Genomic DNA, 17509 nt, shown 5'->3' with positions numbered 1-17509 from the left:
CAAATCTTGGAGCTGAGAAGGGGCAGGCTTAGTCACTCCTTGTGTAGGAAACTCCTACTGAGAAGCTGCCCGCTGCGGAAGAAGCACGGCTTTCTTGGTGCACCCTGTTGTCAGCGCTAAACAAAGATTCTTAAGCTTTGGCTGGGGAGGGGAGGTCTCTATTTGATACTGCACCCATCGGTGTCACAGTAAGGTGTTAAATCTTTGCAAGAAGATGGTACCCATATGCTGAGTATTTTAAAGTGTAGCCCTGAGCAGTTATTAAGGGTTCAATTTTATGTACGTGTGTTTACCTTTTTCCCATGAGTTTGGTAGGAGCATTAGCCATGAAGTCCCAGCCAAATTCCAGCTTTCCTCTGACTTGGCAGATCCATCCGTGTCACTGTGCTACATCCAGGAGCAGCTAGAAGGTGGTTCTTGTGCTTCAGGCTACATTTCCATGATATTAGGGAATGGCAGTCCTCTACCCGTCTTTTGAGGTGAAGAGTACAACACATGAAGTCCAGACCTTTGACAACATTTAGAACTGAATTTAAGTTTCTGCAGCTTGCATTCCTGTTTCTGAAGATGTGCTAAGAGTATATAGTAGGCTTGTGAATGAACATTGACACCTTCTGAAGGATTTGACAGCAAGAAGTGCAGGGGTTTGTGCTGTCAAATATATGCATTGTGCCTGAATGCAGGTTGCACTTGGAAGCTACAAATTACTACCAAAAAGAGAGGAGTAAGGCCAGATCTTTCTTGAAAGCTCTTCACTTAGTCTGTTGTATTGGACACTTGCCTTCAGATTTAATCATGGCAATGGTATTGTGCCCATTTGCTGGTAGAGGGCTATTTTTTTGATGATATAAAGAGTATTTGAATGTTTCAGTGTTTGGTGATACAAAGAGTATTTGAATGTTTCAGTGTGGCACTGCAGAACTGCGGAGAACAGTGAGAACTGCTGTTCTTGTACACTTCACAAGTTCCAGTTCAGGCTTAATCCTGGGTGCTAACTTGGAAAGTAATTTTGCAAAACTGGAGCCGTACTTAAACCCTGAATGGTTGTTCTGACACATGGAGGATGTGTAGAGACAGTCTTGACACATTGGCGACATGATTTATGTAAGTCACATCCTTTCTAACTGTGGGAGAGCTTGAATTATCACAGAGTTGAGCCAAGGCAATGTCCTTTACTGCACAAATTATTATGGGAGATTTTTTTTTTAATAAGCAGGAAGAGAATAAAGATGACAACTACAGCTAGACTACATGTGTTGCTAACGCAAACTTCTGTTACCAAAGAGAAGTGAGATGTGTCTATTTAAAAACAAGGGAAAAAAGGTCCGGTTGTCATCAAACTGTCCACATGGTGGCACACATATTCCATGGACAAAAAAACATAGCCCACGACCCCAAAATCTAACAGCTACAATCGTTTTAATGTTTGTAATAAAAACGAGCTGCCAATCTTTGAAGGGCTGACCTTCTGGTGTGTAAGTCTTAGTGCACCTTGCTGCATTGTTAGTTCCCCACTTTGAGGATTGGTGGCTTTTCAAATAAGACTTTTTTTTTTTTTTCCATTTCTTCTCTGTGACCTTGAATAAAGAAAGTGATTTTGTGTTTGTGTCTGACCTTTTACATTTTGCCAAGTATGAGTGGTTTTTTGTTCTCTGTGCTAGAAACACCGTGGTGCTCCCCCATTAAGGTGAAACATGGTTATGCAAACTGCAGGACACCTCAAGGGGAATATTACAAGAATGTATTGGGAACAAGATGTGATATTCGCTGTCAAAAAGGCTACGAACTGCATGGCCCTCAGCAGCTAATTTGCCAGTCAAGCAAACGCTGGTCTGGGAAAGTTCTGTGCAAACGTAAGTAGCTGTGAAATCTGTGTGTGTGGCTTGTGCCTCAGATTCAGCAGACAATAAACTTTACTTACCTTTGAAACAGTGATCTTAGGATTGTTATTTGCATTTTAAACGTTGACAGTATACTTGGATATGTATATTGGCTTGTTGCTGATCTTACAGTGGTACATGGCATGGTAAGTATCATGAGTGGTACAAACACTCTTGGTAGAGGACAAAGACAGGGAACATTATAGGAGTGGGGGATTTTGGTTTGTGGGAACGATTTTATGACAGAGCCATAAAGCTGCGTTGAGATATTGCCCATCTTGGATTTTGTAAGCTGACACAATTTGTATAAGGTGTCTAAGCGGTCTCTTGCAGTAAAACATTTTCTGAGAAGAGAGGAATAGGTACTTGTCATCTTTTTCTCATATATATATTGCATTACGCCACTGTGCATGTAAATTAAATTTGAAACACAGCTAATGAACTGTGAAAAGCTTCATGTGGAACATGACTTTCTCCCACATGTCGTTTGCTAGCTGCATCCTTATTTCTGTGTAATGCCCCACATTCATGTTACTCTGAAGGGCGATAACAGGTTTCCAGAAGCCTTTGCTTTCTGTTCCAGAAAAGCGCTGCCCCACCTTGTCCATGCCGACCAACGGGGGCTTCAAGTGTTTAGATGGTGCCTACTTTGGCTCAAGATGTGAGTACTACTGTTCACCAGGATACCAGCTGAAAGGCGACCGTATAGTGACGTGCACGGACAACAAAGTTTGGAGTGGCCGGCCAGCGTCCTGCGTTGGTAAGTAGAATGGTTAGTCTGCGTCCTGGAAAGTCGGCATCTTGATGTAACTGCTGGTGCCCGAGTCCTCCAAATAAATTCTAAAATGCTCTTTTATCCGGTTCCTGGGGGAAAAAAGCAACTGTCCCTTCTGAGGAAGCAGAGAACAGTTTTCCAAGGGATGCAGAGTGCTCTCTGTCACTGAGTACTTTCAGTCCCAAGTGATTGTCTTCCTTACACGCACGCTATCAGGTCCAAGCGTTACTACTGTAATAAAGATGAGGCTGGTTTAAATGGTCACTGCTTTACAATGCTTGTAACAGCCTTCGCTGATCTCTTGGGTAACTCGCTGGTAGGTATAATTACTGTGCTGCTCTTCTAGCATGTTCTCTGTGCTGGAGTCTGTCCTGCTCTCTGCAACTTCATGATAAAACAGGTTTGAAACTAAAGCTTTTGTCTGCCCTCCCCTATTGCTTTTCTTTCTTGGGATCATGGTTTCCAAATATGTCCAGGGAATATGAATGGGTTGTAGTTACCAGCATGGTTGCAGTGAGCTACACTAAATTTCAGGCTAGTTCACATTAGTTATGCCAGCAATTTTCATTACATAGTCAGCGGTCTCCCAAGAACCTCAGCTGGAATAATTGTTTTTATATACAGAAATCAAAAGAGAGATAAACAAATACTGAGTCTATTTAAACTTTCCTTCCTACCAATGAGATTTCAGCAGATAGTGAAGTCTCAGCTGCTGCTTTTGTTTCTGGGAAGCCTCTGATAAAAGGTTCAGCAGCCACCCACAAAAGAAGGTATTTTTTGGCCATCTGAATTGGCTACCAGTAATTTGAGCTTGTGGGTAGTAGAGTATTTGTGCTCAGTGTTTTCTGCCTATGATAACTTGGTTTTCCTTGAATGCCTGCGGCTCAGTCTAGGTTACCAAATGGCTTTAGAGTCTCTCCACTGTGGCCTGACGTTCACAGAGTTTTGTTCAGGTTTCCTGTTACTTGGTGTTGTACAAATGTAGATATGAGCCCGCTGCTTAGGTCTAGACTGTTTGTGGTGTCTCGTTTTTATTTACAAAAACAAGCCTTGTCCTTCTCAATGGTGTGGACAGAGGAAGAAAAACAAACCCTTTTAAGTTTGGAAATGATAAAATGTTGTCCTCTGTATTTCCTGGCACTTCCAGAACCTCATCTGTGTGCAGCGATGGCGTGCTTATTACAGAGGATGCTGTCTTGCAGAGTAAGCAAGAATGTCTTTAGCAAAAAAAGAGGCTAAGTTAGCACTAACACTTATTTTTGATTCAGAAAATGCAGGATACTTTTTGCATAGGGTATGATTACAAGTCCCAAGTAACCCAGTAAAAGTAATACTATTATTTGAGTTCTGGTAATACCACATAGAATGGAGAAGACCCCCTTCAAACCTTGCGTGCACACAGTTCCTATATGTGAATAGTGAGTTATGCAGTTAGCAAACTGTTTAATAAGGTATCTTTTGACCTCTTGATAGGTAGCATAGAGATTGTTTTGGGGCCAGGCATGACCCCAACAGTATAATAGAGTTTGCAATTGGACACATATCCCTTACTGCAATTCACTAGTTACAGAAAAGTCATCAGTGACCCGCAGCCTACGAAAGCTTACCAGTGGCTGGGAGAGAACTGGCTGAACAGCTCACTTGCAGCGGAGTAAAATTAAGGTGAGGGGAGCAATGAAACACGAAGGCAAAGAGGCTGGTTTATTTCTTACTTTAGCTTATAAGCAATTAGTTACACTGTGCACAGTAGGGATGTTACGTGTGATCATAGGCATGGGCTGGTAAAGTTCTGTCATTGCAAATAGGTAGGAAAGTGGCTTGGGGACACCACAGCTATTAGCATCAAGTATAGAAAAATTACTGCAGATCTGAATTTATAATCCTCTTGAAAACAAGGGACTGTCTTCTACCGTTTGTACTGCAGTTGCGCTGCTTAGCATTTTTGCACAAAACTACTTGGGGTTCGCAGTGCAGTAATGAAGATCTGCGTAGGAAGGGCATAAGACTAACATCATTGCTGAAACAGGTATTCATTAAAAAGGGGGAAAAGATTTTGTTTTTTTCAATTAAAGAAAAATAGGTATGTTTTAGCAGTCACTTACAGCAGTCCTTACAGACAGTGAGTATTCTGTCCTAACAAAGCAGACTGTCTGTCCCCTGTCCCCCTCCTGTAAGAGGAAGGATATCCTTCAAGTTGCTGAAATAACTTAGATTACAAAAGATCAATGTACAGCTGCTTTCAGTTATCGGTTAGCTAAAAATGCCAATACTCACTTGAATAATATTTCCATTATATCCTTAATGCACTGTAACATAGGCTGAAATAGGTATTTGCCTCTAGAAGATTGAAAAATGTCACCGTCTTTTCTTCTGTAAAGGTTTCATTTTCCTGCTGATTGTGTAAGGGACGTTGTGCTAAATGGCTGTCACTGTGCTAAGTCATCCTTTTGTCACATCCTGAGACTGTATTGATAGGTGGTTAACAGCTTCCAACTACGGATGTCTGAAACAAGCTTTGCACTCTGAGTCATTAATTATACACGCCCTGATAATGGATGTTTTGAAATACAGAGCAATGCCTTGTGGAGGGAGGTGGGGAGAGAAGGACAATGTTTTTCATTCCACCCTGTTATGATTTCCAGTCTCTTGATTTCTTTATGCTTTTGACACAGACTAATGTTTTGAATTAACTTCCAGCCATCATTCAATGTCATCAGCAATCAGTGATAACAGTGTGTTTATGTAGCAGCAGACTGTTTACCTGTCCCAGACGGATTCTTGAATAAGCAAGCAGTGGGCATTCCATAGATCCCTCTGTTTCTTTCCTATTGTCATCCCAAATTCACAAGCAAATAAACGTCAGCCTTTAACAACATATGAGAAAGACAGTTAACAAACTCTTTAAATTTTGTTGAAATTGTTAATATGGCTAGTCCCAGAAGTATGTTTAAAAAAAAATAATTCTGAAACCGATTTGAAAACTTAGCGTTTTTCTCCACAAAGTTTAAAAAGCGGCATTAAAAGCCAGTATTCCACTGCTGACCTCTTGATGCCATGTCTGCAGTGCCACTTCCCTGCATGGAGCCAGAGTACCGGTTGCTGCTGCAGAGCAGCCAAGAAAGGTGACAACTTACATGAATGTGGCTGAACTGGGCCAAATTTTTTATGAAATCTCAATTTCCCTGCCCATGACTTAAACTTGGCAGCTGAGATTCACCCGTTTAATATATAGCCCTGCTAAACAGTTTAAATAAATCTGCTTGGCTGTTCGTTGGTCTTTCATCAGTGGCACTGTAGTAAAAGCGTACGTCCAGCCGTACGGGCTCATACACCTTGCAGCGTGTCCTGGCTCCAGCTCTGCCCAGGAATATTATGAAGTGAGAGTCTGAGAATCCGGTGCTTGCAGGATGATTTTTCCTTCTGATTAAACCTCCCCAGCAGTCAGCAATCTTGTGGGTTTCTCACAATATCTACTGCACAGATGAACAAAGAGAGGAAGAGCAGATAAACAGAAGGGCCAGGCTCCTCGGGTACAATCTTGGGCATCCCTCCTTAGAGTTCAAAGCTAAATATAGTCCATTTGTTGGTAATGCTTTTTAACTGGGGACTATGTAAAGAAATTTGCAAGAACTGCTTTTAATTAGTTTTTTACACTGCAAGGGGTTGATTGTTGTCATCTCTTACTACTCTTACAAACAGGTGAGAAGTACAGGCTCCACCTGCCTTGGCTGGGACGGCTCCAGTGTTGAGGAGGCCAGCTGAAGGTGGTCCTGGGTTATGCTGACAGCAGGGCAAGAGCTGTGAAGAAAATGCATAGCTGAAACAGATGCACAGGTGCCCATTTCTGTGACATTTGTTTCAACAGATACTGAACCTCCAAGAATCCAGTGTCCGAGCGTGAAGGAGAAAACCGCGGAGCCCAACAAGTTGACGGCCAGAGTCTTCTGGGACACCCCGGAGGGACGGGACACTGCTGATGGGATTCTTACGGAGTAGGTGCAAATCTGTAGATGTTTGCATTCTCTCCTGTCTATTCCTGGGGTCCTTGGTCAGCAGTTCAACTGATGAGGGTGGCCAGGTACCCTTCCCCTTAATTCATCCAAGATGCTTATTTATAGCTGTCACATGTCAATGGCCTGTAAAGAATTGCAAGTTTAATGTAAAAATTAAAAATTGACAACTTGAATTATTCAGGAACTGGCATGTAGAGGGGTAGCAGATTGTTATGGTTATTTTAGAGCTGATGGAATAGAAGACAATAGCATTTTGACTGCACCTGTGAAATTTTCCAGAGCTGCTTTTGTGTCTCTTCTCATATACAATGAGTTTTCTTACAGCAAGTTACCTTTTATATGTAACAATGAAAAGATAATAGTTCATTGGAGGTAGCAGAAGAGGCATTTTTGACTCTTTTAAAAAAAACAAAGACAAATTGGGTCACAAAACAATATCTGCAATCATCTTTAGGCTTCTTCCTGAAGTAGTGCTGGGTACTGATGTCACAGCATTCTGAAGTTCTTTGTAAAGTAATGCCTCTCATTTGATACTTAGGGAGCTTTAAACATTGTATTTAAACTTAACACTTTCTTCAGAATTTCCTTGTCAGTTTTTATGGTTTCGCAGCCACATTTTCCAGAAGACAAAGGTGCGCTTGTCATGGTACCACTGTCTCTGATTTACCCTTCTTTATGTCAGTCTAGCTAGATTATTGTAATGAAAAGAATATAGAAAATCTGCTTTTTTTTTGAACAAGTTACGTCCAGTTAGTGGACTGGTTAAGCTTAAAATCTCAAAATTGTAAGCATAAAAGATGTTTACAATCTCAAAATTGTTAGCATAAAAGATGTTTACAGTTTTATGTGAATACAAAAAAGCTGTAGAAAGACACAGGACATTGCCTTTTTATTGCTACAGTTTAAATAATATCAGAAAGAAGAATTCATTAAACAATTAAAACCAATATTGCTGTTAAGGTCTAATGTGATAATTCCGTGGCAATTAACAGCATCAAAAAATTTTAAGGCTGATAAAATAAAAACTTTGAAAAGTGTCATAATAAATTCCAAAGTCTTTTTGATGAAATAATGTCTGGCAGGCAAAAAAATGGGGAATATCCCATGTAGACTTTGTCATATGAGTAACTGTTTCCTTGTCAAAAGAGGCTAGCTGTTGAATCTGTGGAAGCTTTTACAGAAATCTATTTTTATAAAATCTTGCTAAACTGTGATGTTTTATAGAGTGTACAGTGCTTTCCTTGAATGCACTGGGTCCTGCAGTCCCTTGAGTGTGTAAGCTTTTCCATTATGTGGAACACTGCTCAACCTCACTTCTTCAGTACTGAGGATACATTTAACACATCTGAATTCTCCTGACACGTTTACAGATTAAGAACAAGTGCCAGGTGAAAACACTACTGTGGATCACCACACCCTTCTGCTGTGACCATAAATCTCTCTTTCTATTCCATTTTTGTACATTAGTATAATCATAGGAGCAGTGCAGAGCAGCCAGATGGGGTACATCCCCATTGTAAGAGGCTGGAAGTTTTCTTCTGCTCTGCTGGCTCTGGGTTACACTGCACCCTGACAGTGGATTATTTGTGATACTAAACGAGGGAGGGCCCATGTTGACTTTTCCCTGTGTAAGGAAAAGAAAGCTTGAGTTCCATCAAGCGTGATGCTTGGCTACACTGTTGATTGTCTTACAGGAACCGAGGTGGCCCTGCGTGCTCTGCTTCTGTCACGTCGACAGGGTGGGACACATTTGTATGACTCCAGGGTGGGCTGTTGGTAGGAAGTGCCACAACCATTGCTCTTCAGGCTTTTACAGCATTGTCAGTAGGAAAATACTGGTGAATTTATGAATGTCTGTCCCATTTTATCTCCATTTTTAGTGTTATTTTGAAAGGCCTGCCACCAGGGTCACATTTTCCAGAAGGTGACCACAAAATCCAATATACCGTGTATGACAGAGCTGAAAACAAAGGCACTTGCAAATTTCTTGTTAAAGTCAGAGGTAAGAATTATGTTTTACACCATAAATAGTCATTGATTTGCATCTGGCTTAGTAGGCAGTTTGAGCAATGTCCTCATTTCTATATTTGTCTGCATGTGTATGTGTGTATAAGCTGTACGTTGATGGTGAACGGGAGAACGCTATGTTGCTTAATACCTGGGGGGCCAGGCCTGCAGCAGGGTGGGTGGCCGGCCCTCCCGCACATCAGGAGAGAGCTTTGTTGATCAGTCCTGCCTGCAGCTCCGCACCCCTTCCCTCCTGGCGGCTTCTCCCTCATACTCAGCTACTCAGCTTGTGAGGTGGTGAAACAAGCATGCAAAGGATTTTTTTTCAGCTGTGACTCACGTCTGTCAAGCAGGGCTGCCCTTTCACAAGTCCAAATCTTGAAATCTGGAGTTGAATATACAGAGGTGAAACCTGTAGGTTTCAGCTTCAGCTCTCTTTGTGCTCTGTGACCCATTGTCACCATGATACCACAATGACACGCATACACCTATACATCTGTATCATTTTAGTTTACATACAAGTTAAGAGGGTGGCTTTTTCGTTTATTTGTTTGGGGTTTTTAAGTACAGGACTCTAGTAATATAGAAAGCAACCAGAAAAATGCCGTATATATTGGTATGCCACTGGCCATGCTACCCTGTAACATGCCTTGTCTTTTTACTTTTTGACACTTGCTTGAAGTCAGGCGCTGTGTGAAATTAAACGCCCCAGATAATGGCTACATCAAGTGTTCGGGTGATGGAAATAACTATGGTGCTACATGTGAGTTCTCCTGTATTGGTGGCTATGAGCTGCAAGGAAGCCCAGCTAGAGTATGCCAGTACAATCTGGGGTGGTCAGGAGTGGAGCCAACCTGTGCACGTAAGTGAGTATTTCACCATTTTACCAGAAGGGCTGCCAGAGCAATAGTTCTCCTGGCAGTGAGAATTTGGGAAGGGGGTGTGGGGTGGAACGCAGCTGCAAACTTTAATGCCCTAGAGGTAAGAAACTTAACATCATTGTCTGCTCTGCCAGTTTGCACTTACAGCTGAAGCCTTTGCCACCTTTGGCTGCTCATTCCTAGGATGATGATGGTACCTTGCAACTGGTAGTGTATTTTAGCTCAAAGCTCTCTACAAAACTTCATATTGTGGAGTCAATCCATTTTGCAAGCCAGAACAGCTTAAAATTGTTGGCTTCAGTGAGGCCCGTGTTTCACCCATATCTTTTTTATTATGATTTCTTAGGTTTGTGCTTCCGTTATCTAACAGTTTGTGCTTTTAGAAATAGATCTGTTTTCAGTATCCTCTGTTTAAAACTTTTTATATTTATTTCTAGCCATGAATATTAATGTGAATGTGAGGACTGCAGCTGCACTTCTGGATCAATTTTATGAGAAGCGGAGACTGCTAATTATTTCAACTCCTACTGCAGCCAACTTCTTCTACAGGATGCAGTTGGGAATGCTGCAGGTAAAACACATTTGTGGGGGGGGGTGTGGTACTATTTTTTTTTTTTTTTTTTTGCTTTAAAGAAAGGCACAAGAGGGTGAGCTCCGCTTGATATAATGCTCCATTTGATATAAATCCACAAAGTTCAGCTGTTATATTGCAGCCACTGGAGGATCTGGCTGAAGAAGAGAAGGCTGCGAGGGGACCTAATGTATGCTTAGAAATATCTCAAGGGTGGGTGTCAGGAGGATGGGACCAAACTCTTTTCAGTGGTGCCCAGCGACAGGACAAGGGGCAATGGGCACAAACTGAGGCACAGGAAGTTCCGTCTGAACACGAGGAAGAACTTCTTCCCTCTGAGGGTGACGGAGCCCTGGAACAGGCTGCCCAGGGAGGTTGTGGAGTCTCCTTCTCTGGAGATATTCAAGACCCGCCTGGATGCGGTCCTGTGTAGCCTGCTGTAGGTGACCCTGCTTCAGCAGGGGGGTTGGACTATATGACCCACAGAGGTCCCTTCCAACCCCTACCATTCTGTGATTCTGGATTAATCCTTTTTACATGGGTTTGGGTTGAAACATTCAGCTCCGTTCTGGATTGTGCTGCCTCTGACTGACCAGTCGCTGAATCCCAGGCAGTTCTGGCCCCCTTCCATCCTACTCAAATTAATTTAAAATTAACTTGTGCTCAATAATCATTCTCTAACTCAGCTCCTAAAGATGTGGAAAAAACCCCAAATCATCCAGCATTTCAGTGGTTGCTGTTCGTGTAAACCAGGCTTACAGACTTTGTAACTACAACGCAAGGAAGTGTGAATAGCTTCAGAAATAACCAGTGCACCAGCAAACACTTGGCATAGAAATCATCCAGAGTCCTGGAGACAGCATCAGGGTATTTTGTTAAAAAAAAAAAAAAAGAAAAAGAAAAAAGGGAAAAAAAAAAAGACTTCAGACTTCAGGCAGTTGTCCTTCTTATGTGTTGCAAATGTGATGCTCTTGTTGGGTTCTTGCTAGACTTAGGGATGTATCTCAGAAATGTATCTGTGTCCTCTGGGAAAGGAGCCAGTCCTGTGTTCTTTCACAGCAGCAAGTGCTTCTATTTTGTTTCTTTTCTCACAACCGTAACAAAATTTAGTATAAATAGTCATTGAGAAACGAACACGATGATGTTTTTAACTGCTGGCTTAAGTTACAATTGTATTTAAAAAAAGGAAAAGTTTTTCTTTTTCCCCATTAGATTAACTTGTCAGGAAAATTCAATATATTGATCAAAATGAAATAGTTTAAAATACTAAATTTAATGGCTATAGTACTTTTCCCAGTGCTTGACAGTTGAAGAAGTTGGCATGAAAGAAAACTTTCTGCAGTCAACTTCCATTTCACATACCTTGCTTTGATTGCCAAATTAGATTACTGCCACAATGCTTAATACCCTGGCATCTTTTCATGTCATTACAAAGAGAAGTTTATATTTCTCCTAGGTGGTCCATGTGTGTTGTTCTTCTTAGAGTAGTTGAGAATACATTATTTAACATCCCATGGAGTCATGAGGCTGTAGTTCTTTGCAGTGAGAACTGGAGACTTTTCAAAGTATGCTCTCATTTCAGTTTAAACCATCTCACTAACATGAGAAGACTGGACTTTTTATGAGTGCTCGCCGCATGCTCAGAACAATCCCCTGTTCTCTCACTGATACCTAACACACCTCTTTCCTCTCTTAACCCTTCCAGCCGGCACAGTGTGGTTTAGACCTCCGACACGTTACCGTAGTTGAATTGGTTGGTGTCTTCCCAGCACAGATAGGAAGAATAGGTGTAAAGCTGCTGCCCCCGTCACTTGCCCTGCAACTCAGGTAAAGTAAGGTCTCACTACTGTTGTGTTTGCACCTTAGCATATATGGCACATTGCTTTTGATTCCCTGAGTCTTGTTCTCAGAATAGACATATTCTACTGTAACGTACATAGCTAGACACTGTAAGGTAGATGTTGATGAATAATTTAGGATTAATTTGCTCTCTGTCTGTGCAATAGCTACTGCAAATTCATGAGCATTTGGTATTTATGAAGTCAAGACCATAGACTTCAGCTTGTTTCACATGTGAAACAAGCTGAAGTCTATGGTGTTAATTAGTGAAACTAGCTGAAGTCTATGCCATTCTTTGAAGTGCCATCTCTTTCTTGCCCCTTTGCTTAAACTGAGTGAATATCTGAATTCATGTGAACTCCCTGCGTATCACTTTGATCATGCTATAGATCTGTATTTTTGGGTGCTGCCACTGAAGAGACCTCAAGTGTGTCTGGGTTTATGCTGGAGTTGGTCTGATGCAATCGTGACAGGCTGTAGTCATTTTGCCAGAACAGCCTTGGCGCAGCTGCCAGTGCAGCCCCAGGTGGCAGCGACAGCTCCGTTTCTCTGCAGCGCTGCTGGTGGCTGTGGCCAGGCCAGGAGGGGAAGCAGTGGTTGCTCTTTGAAGAGAGTGTAGAAAGCATAGGGGCAGTATTTCAAAGGGGAAATGATCTCAGCTTCCCCAGCCTGACATTCATCGGTTTTACTGAGGTGCCTAAACTGTTTTGACTTGGTTTTAGGCTGGCAGGGGGTTGGTTTTCACTTGAAAGGGAGACTTCAAGAGCCAGCATGTCCTAGGGACAGGAGGACTACAAGAGCCAGAAGTTAAGGCCTCGTTGGCAGGGAAAGGAGTAGTTATTTAGGAAAAAAAAGTCCCGGAGCATTTCAGGCAACATCATCTGTGATATGCCTGAGGAAAGGGAGCGAGTTTCAACTGGGGACAATAAAAAATGCTGACAAGTCAGAGAGGTTTTTTTGTATTGCAAAAAATAAAAACATTTGTTCTCTGCAAAAGGAACAAGAGAGCACAAAGAGATTCTCTTTTATTCAAAAACTGTAAAAGTACATTTACAAAAGTTGAAATTGTTTTCTTGTGGCTCTATAGAAAAGAATAAGCTCTGGTAACAACTCATTACCTGTTTCTCTGCAACCTTTAATAGAGCTACATTTTGGAAATTGGTATGTTATGACCTGCCCTGCACTTGGTGAAAGTTAGTTTTCCATTTGATTTTTTTTTCTCTGTTGTTACTGCAGTGTGTGAATTACAGCACTGCAGCTCTGGAAGGCCCTTAAATCAAAACAAAACATACCCTTAAACATCCTGAGTAAAGATGCTGTCCAGAGTTGGCATTCAGCAAACTAACGAGCACAGGTACCCTAGTTAAAATGGTTAGCATTTGGATTTGTAGAAGGTAAGCATTTTTCTTAGGTGAGAAGGAGGCACAAGGGGAATGTAGGAATGTAGTTTCCTATCATCATAGCTTAGCTTCAAACTTTATTTTCATTTGAATTTAATAGCCAAGCTCCCTAATTGGAACAAGAAGACACCTAGAGCACTCAAACTTGTTAGAAGGCTGAGGAAGGTCGGTTTTGATGCTTTACACCTTACCAAAATTCCCCCCAGACCCTCTTCTTCATGGCAGCTTTCCTGTCCTGACACCATTCTGTCACAGCTGCCTGAATTTATTTCCCCCACACCAACAATGTTGACTGACTACACGTCTAAGGATCTTCTAGTTCATTACTCCTGCAAGCAAAGGATGAAAAGAGCACCAAGGATATACTTTTGTTACCGTCACACCTCCAGTGGAGATCAGATGACCCTTTTACCGCTTGGAACGACAGGACTCCACCATGATTAGCAGTGGCTTCTGTTGTCCTAAATTGGAGTTACCACCAGGTAGATGGTTGTTATTAGGAAGCAATGAAAACTGACTTCAATAATTTTGCCCTGCTTTTTGTCATTGTGGTTTTACACCATGTGGCAGCTAAGAAAGGGAATAGTCTACTCGTAACTCTAGCTCCATTGCAATGGTTTTGTTTAGGCAATGTATATCGTACTTCTTTTGTCTTGTGGGTTTTTTTTCTCTTGTAATAGCAATAGGTAATGGCATGTTGCTATACTAATGATCAGAGGTCTGTGAAGAAAATAGGGCTGAGTGCAGTTACCTTAGCCCTTCCCTAATGCAGAGGTACGGCCTGCAGCACATGCAGACACCTGCTCTCTGACTCCTTGTTCTTACAGCTGAAACAAAGCAGACCCTGTACAGCCCCCTCTGACCATCTTTCCTCTAAGCATCTTCCTCTGCTTAGACCCAACAGGCTGCTTCTGCCATTTCTTAGTTTGAAGTGCCCAGGCAGGAGACGACAGGCTTCAACAAAACGAGTTCCTTATTTTGCAGGCTGCTGCTGAGGATCCCCCATTACAATTTTAACATCGTGGTGATGGACAAGCACGGAATGGACAAGGAACGCTATCCTTTCCCAGCAACGCCAGCCGAGCTCTTTGCACTTATTGACAATTTTCCCTTGAGAAAAGAAGAGATGAAACTGCAAGCAGAAATTGGTCAGTCGTGTCCCTAACTCAGGATTGGATTGCAGGGCTTGCAGTTGTCAGTGAGGTTTTTTTAATCCACGTAATTCTCCCCTTGGTGCTACACAAAGCATGGCTTTTTTAATCACTGATGTACAGATTTTTGGTGTGTATTGTTAAGTCTGTCTGGCTGTGTAGCTACTCTGCATAGAAGTATGCATGATGCTTTTTTTGTACTTCCAGCCATCCTTAGATAAATGTGTACGTAGGATTACTACCCAATGGAATTTCTTGTACAGAGAGTGAAGAACTGAGGCACGTTTCTGGGAGTTTATTTTGGATTTTTCATTCAGTGTAAAGTTGGGGTTTCTTTCTTACTGTTTGTAAGTCTTTTTATTAATAAAATGTTGTTTTGCAAATAGACAGCTGTCTAAAATTCCTCTTGGAAATAAAAGTTGATCGATTAATTCAAAAGCTGGATCAAAATACCTCTCTGCAAACCGTTATAACAGACAGTAGCCTCAGATTAAAAGTGTACAAGCAACCCAGCAGTGTCTTTGAGTTCCACTAATCATATGGTCGATCACAGACACAACGCATAAGCCGAAGGCAACACAAGTACCTGTTTTCAGCAGCAGTGAGGAGAAAATAGCTGATAGCAGGAGTATGGAAGTCACTGCCGGAAGGAGTACAATAAAGAAACTGTGAGCAGTGTAGAAGATGGGCGGTAATTACTCAAGGCCACATGGTGCAATGCTTGATAGAAAAATATGCTTTTACCTGGTATGCTTCTGCTTAGGGCTTTTCATGTCCAAAGAGCGTGGAGTAACAGATTTCTTTCATCTCTTCATCTTGGAGGCAGATCTGGCTGTTGATTTGATGGCAAGGAAACATTACCCCCGGGGAAGCATCATCAAGGATTTGTCATTTCCAGATCTGTGAAAAGATTTTTTTTGCAAGTCATCACTTACAAATTAACAAAAAAGTTGCCTGCTTAGTAGAAAGTGTGAGGAGGCAATCAAAAAAGGAAAGCGCTTTCTATTGTTTTATTATAGCCCACAGTCTTGCCAATCCACTGCGAAGAATATACAAAGTGCACAAAGAATATAAGTATCAAAGGAGTGAAAATTGTGAGTTACAGCTTTGGACACCTGCTCACAGGATCTGATGCATAATTTGACATGCCTGAAAAGCAGCACTCCAGCATCTGTGCTGTTCATTCTTGCCACTTGAGCATAGCCCCATTTTTCCAGCCAAATGCTTGTTTGTCTTTGACCGTAAGCTCAATTGTTTAATTTTACACTCTGATGTCAGCAGAGAAACAGTTTTATCAGCATCTTTAAAGCAGTCCTTACCAGAATTCAGTCTCTCACATCCTCTAAAATTAGAAAAATCTCTTTTAAAAAGGTTACTCCTGCAAGTGAATTAATGAGGGAATGAATGTGAAGAGAGGGAAGTCAACCCTGACACTAGCTAGCAAAAGCCAATTTGTGGACTGAAGCATGACGGCACTGAAGAGGGGGTTGGTGGTGGCAGGCTGTGTCTTCTGAACAGGATGGTCTGCTTCCCAGGGTGTTAGGAAACTGTTACTAAACGTCCAAGGGTAGGCATGAAAGCATGGCGTGGCCCTGATGATAGCTCCCTGCAGTGCTGATGCCAAAGGCAAGGAAGGTCTGGATACACCCATCCTCTGCAGGTGGTGGTGCTGAGTTTGCACAGATGAGCAGCCGGAGGGCAAGGAAGCTGTGACTGAGCTTTCCGAGTGTGGTCGTCAGGGTTAAAATGCAAGGACAGGCTTGGTGACAAAAATCACGGGAGTAGCATTTCTGTTCCAGACCTGACCAAACCAAAAAGTAAGTTGTGGACCCACTATAAAGGAGCAAGCAGGACAGGAGCCAGCGTGCTGATGGACGCAACTGTACCCCAGGTTGCCTTTCCTCTGCTGCCTGCCTAACAGCAGTGAAGAAGAAAACTAGCCATGGCTGGGCACACCAAATGGCTTCATGCCTTAAGTGTCACCCGTGGAACAGAGACAGCCTGAGGACACATCTGTACACACACGGCTGTGGCCGCAGATCTCTGGCTTGGGTTCTTTGGCACACATGTGCTTATAGCATGAGTGCACAGGTGGACAGGGCTTCCCCCCCCCCCCACTTTCCTCATTGAAAAAGCACATCAACTGATTTCCAATGATTTAAAATTAAAAAAAAAAAAAAAAAGAAAATTCTCTATTGGGTCTGATTTTTCTCCTGTATTGCTGCAATTCCAATCTGCTGCTGCTCCATTTTGATTCAGGTGCAGAATCAGTGCATCCAGCCATCTGTCATGACTGCATGAACAGGAGTGGGGATTTATGATTGCTGCAATCAGGAAAGTGATTGCAATCACTAGGCTGTTACAGGAGATTGAATGAAGTGGAGGAGAGTGCATGAGTGATTGGATTACTAGTTACAGTTCTACACAGAACATCTATTAAAATCTTGTGATTAAGAAAAGCTGTTTTTGATTAGTAATGTAAGGTTTCTGGCATTTTCTGTTGTGCATTTTTGTGGGGAGGAATGGAACAGTGAAAAACATCATGTGCCATCTCTGTTTTGGAGTCAAATCAGCCTGCATGTATGCAGGGATGTAGCAGACTGGCCTTTTGGGAAAGGAGTGCTTGAACAAGAGACTTAGTATTTCTGGCTTTAGCCCAGTATCTATATATTCAAATAAACTCCAAATATTCAAATATATTCCAGTAGTTCATCCTGTAGACTTTTAGTCACAGAAAAATAACACTGCGTAAACAGGGTGCAGTATCTACACTAGTGCACTTTTATTTTTTTTTTTTTTAAGAAAACGTTTAGCAGAAAATTCAGCTACCTCAAAATCATACAGGCTGGAGTCTCTGTTGTACTACCAACGTGGCTCTTCTCGCCACAGCTGCTAATCCTACCCCTGCTGTCAAAATGCAATCCTGTTTAAAGCATGAATTTCAGTTGGGAGGATTAAAGGCTGTTTCCAAGAAGCAAGACCTGCCGTGACT

General features: G+C 42.0%; 1 protein-coding gene across 3 annotated transcripts in view; it reads left to right on the top strand.

Annotated features, from left to right (window-relative positions):
• The window catches only part of SRPX (sushi repeat containing protein X-linked), a 47923-nt gene extending 33007 nt beyond the window's left edge, over positions 1-14916 (top strand). Inside the window, exons 3-10 of one of the 3 annotated variants that reach the window (XM_075430573.1) lie at positions 1662-1853; positions 2464-2640; positions 6521-6647; positions 8549-8670; positions 9358-9537; positions 9994-10127; positions 11833-11954; positions 14351-14916. In XM_075430573.1, coding sequence (XP_075286688.1) covers positions 1662-1853; positions 2464-2640; positions 6521-6647; positions 8549-8670; positions 9358-9537; positions 9994-10127; positions 11833-11954; positions 14351-14531 — 1235 coding nt within the window. In that variant the 3' untranslated portion in view covers positions 14532-14916. Of the gene's footprint in view, positions 1-1661; positions 1854-2463; positions 2641-6520; positions 6648-8548; positions 8671-9357; positions 9538-9993; positions 10128-11832; positions 11955-13572; positions 14075-14350 lie in introns of those variants that run through there. The other 2 variants (XM_075430564.1, XM_075430583.1) reach the window with 2 other exon arrangements.
• Positions 14917-17509: the final 2593 nt, after the last annotated feature.

Source organism: Opisthocomus hoazin, chromosome 1 (assembly GCF_030867145.1).
Source record: "Opisthocomus hoazin isolate bOpiHoa1 chromosome 1, bOpiHoa1.hap1, whole genome shotgun sequence".
Classification (NCBI taxonomy): Eukaryota; Metazoa; Chordata; class Aves; order Opisthocomiformes; family Opisthocomidae; genus Opisthocomus; species Opisthocomus hoazin.
This window is presented reverse-complemented; position numbering and strand designations above follow the sequence as displayed.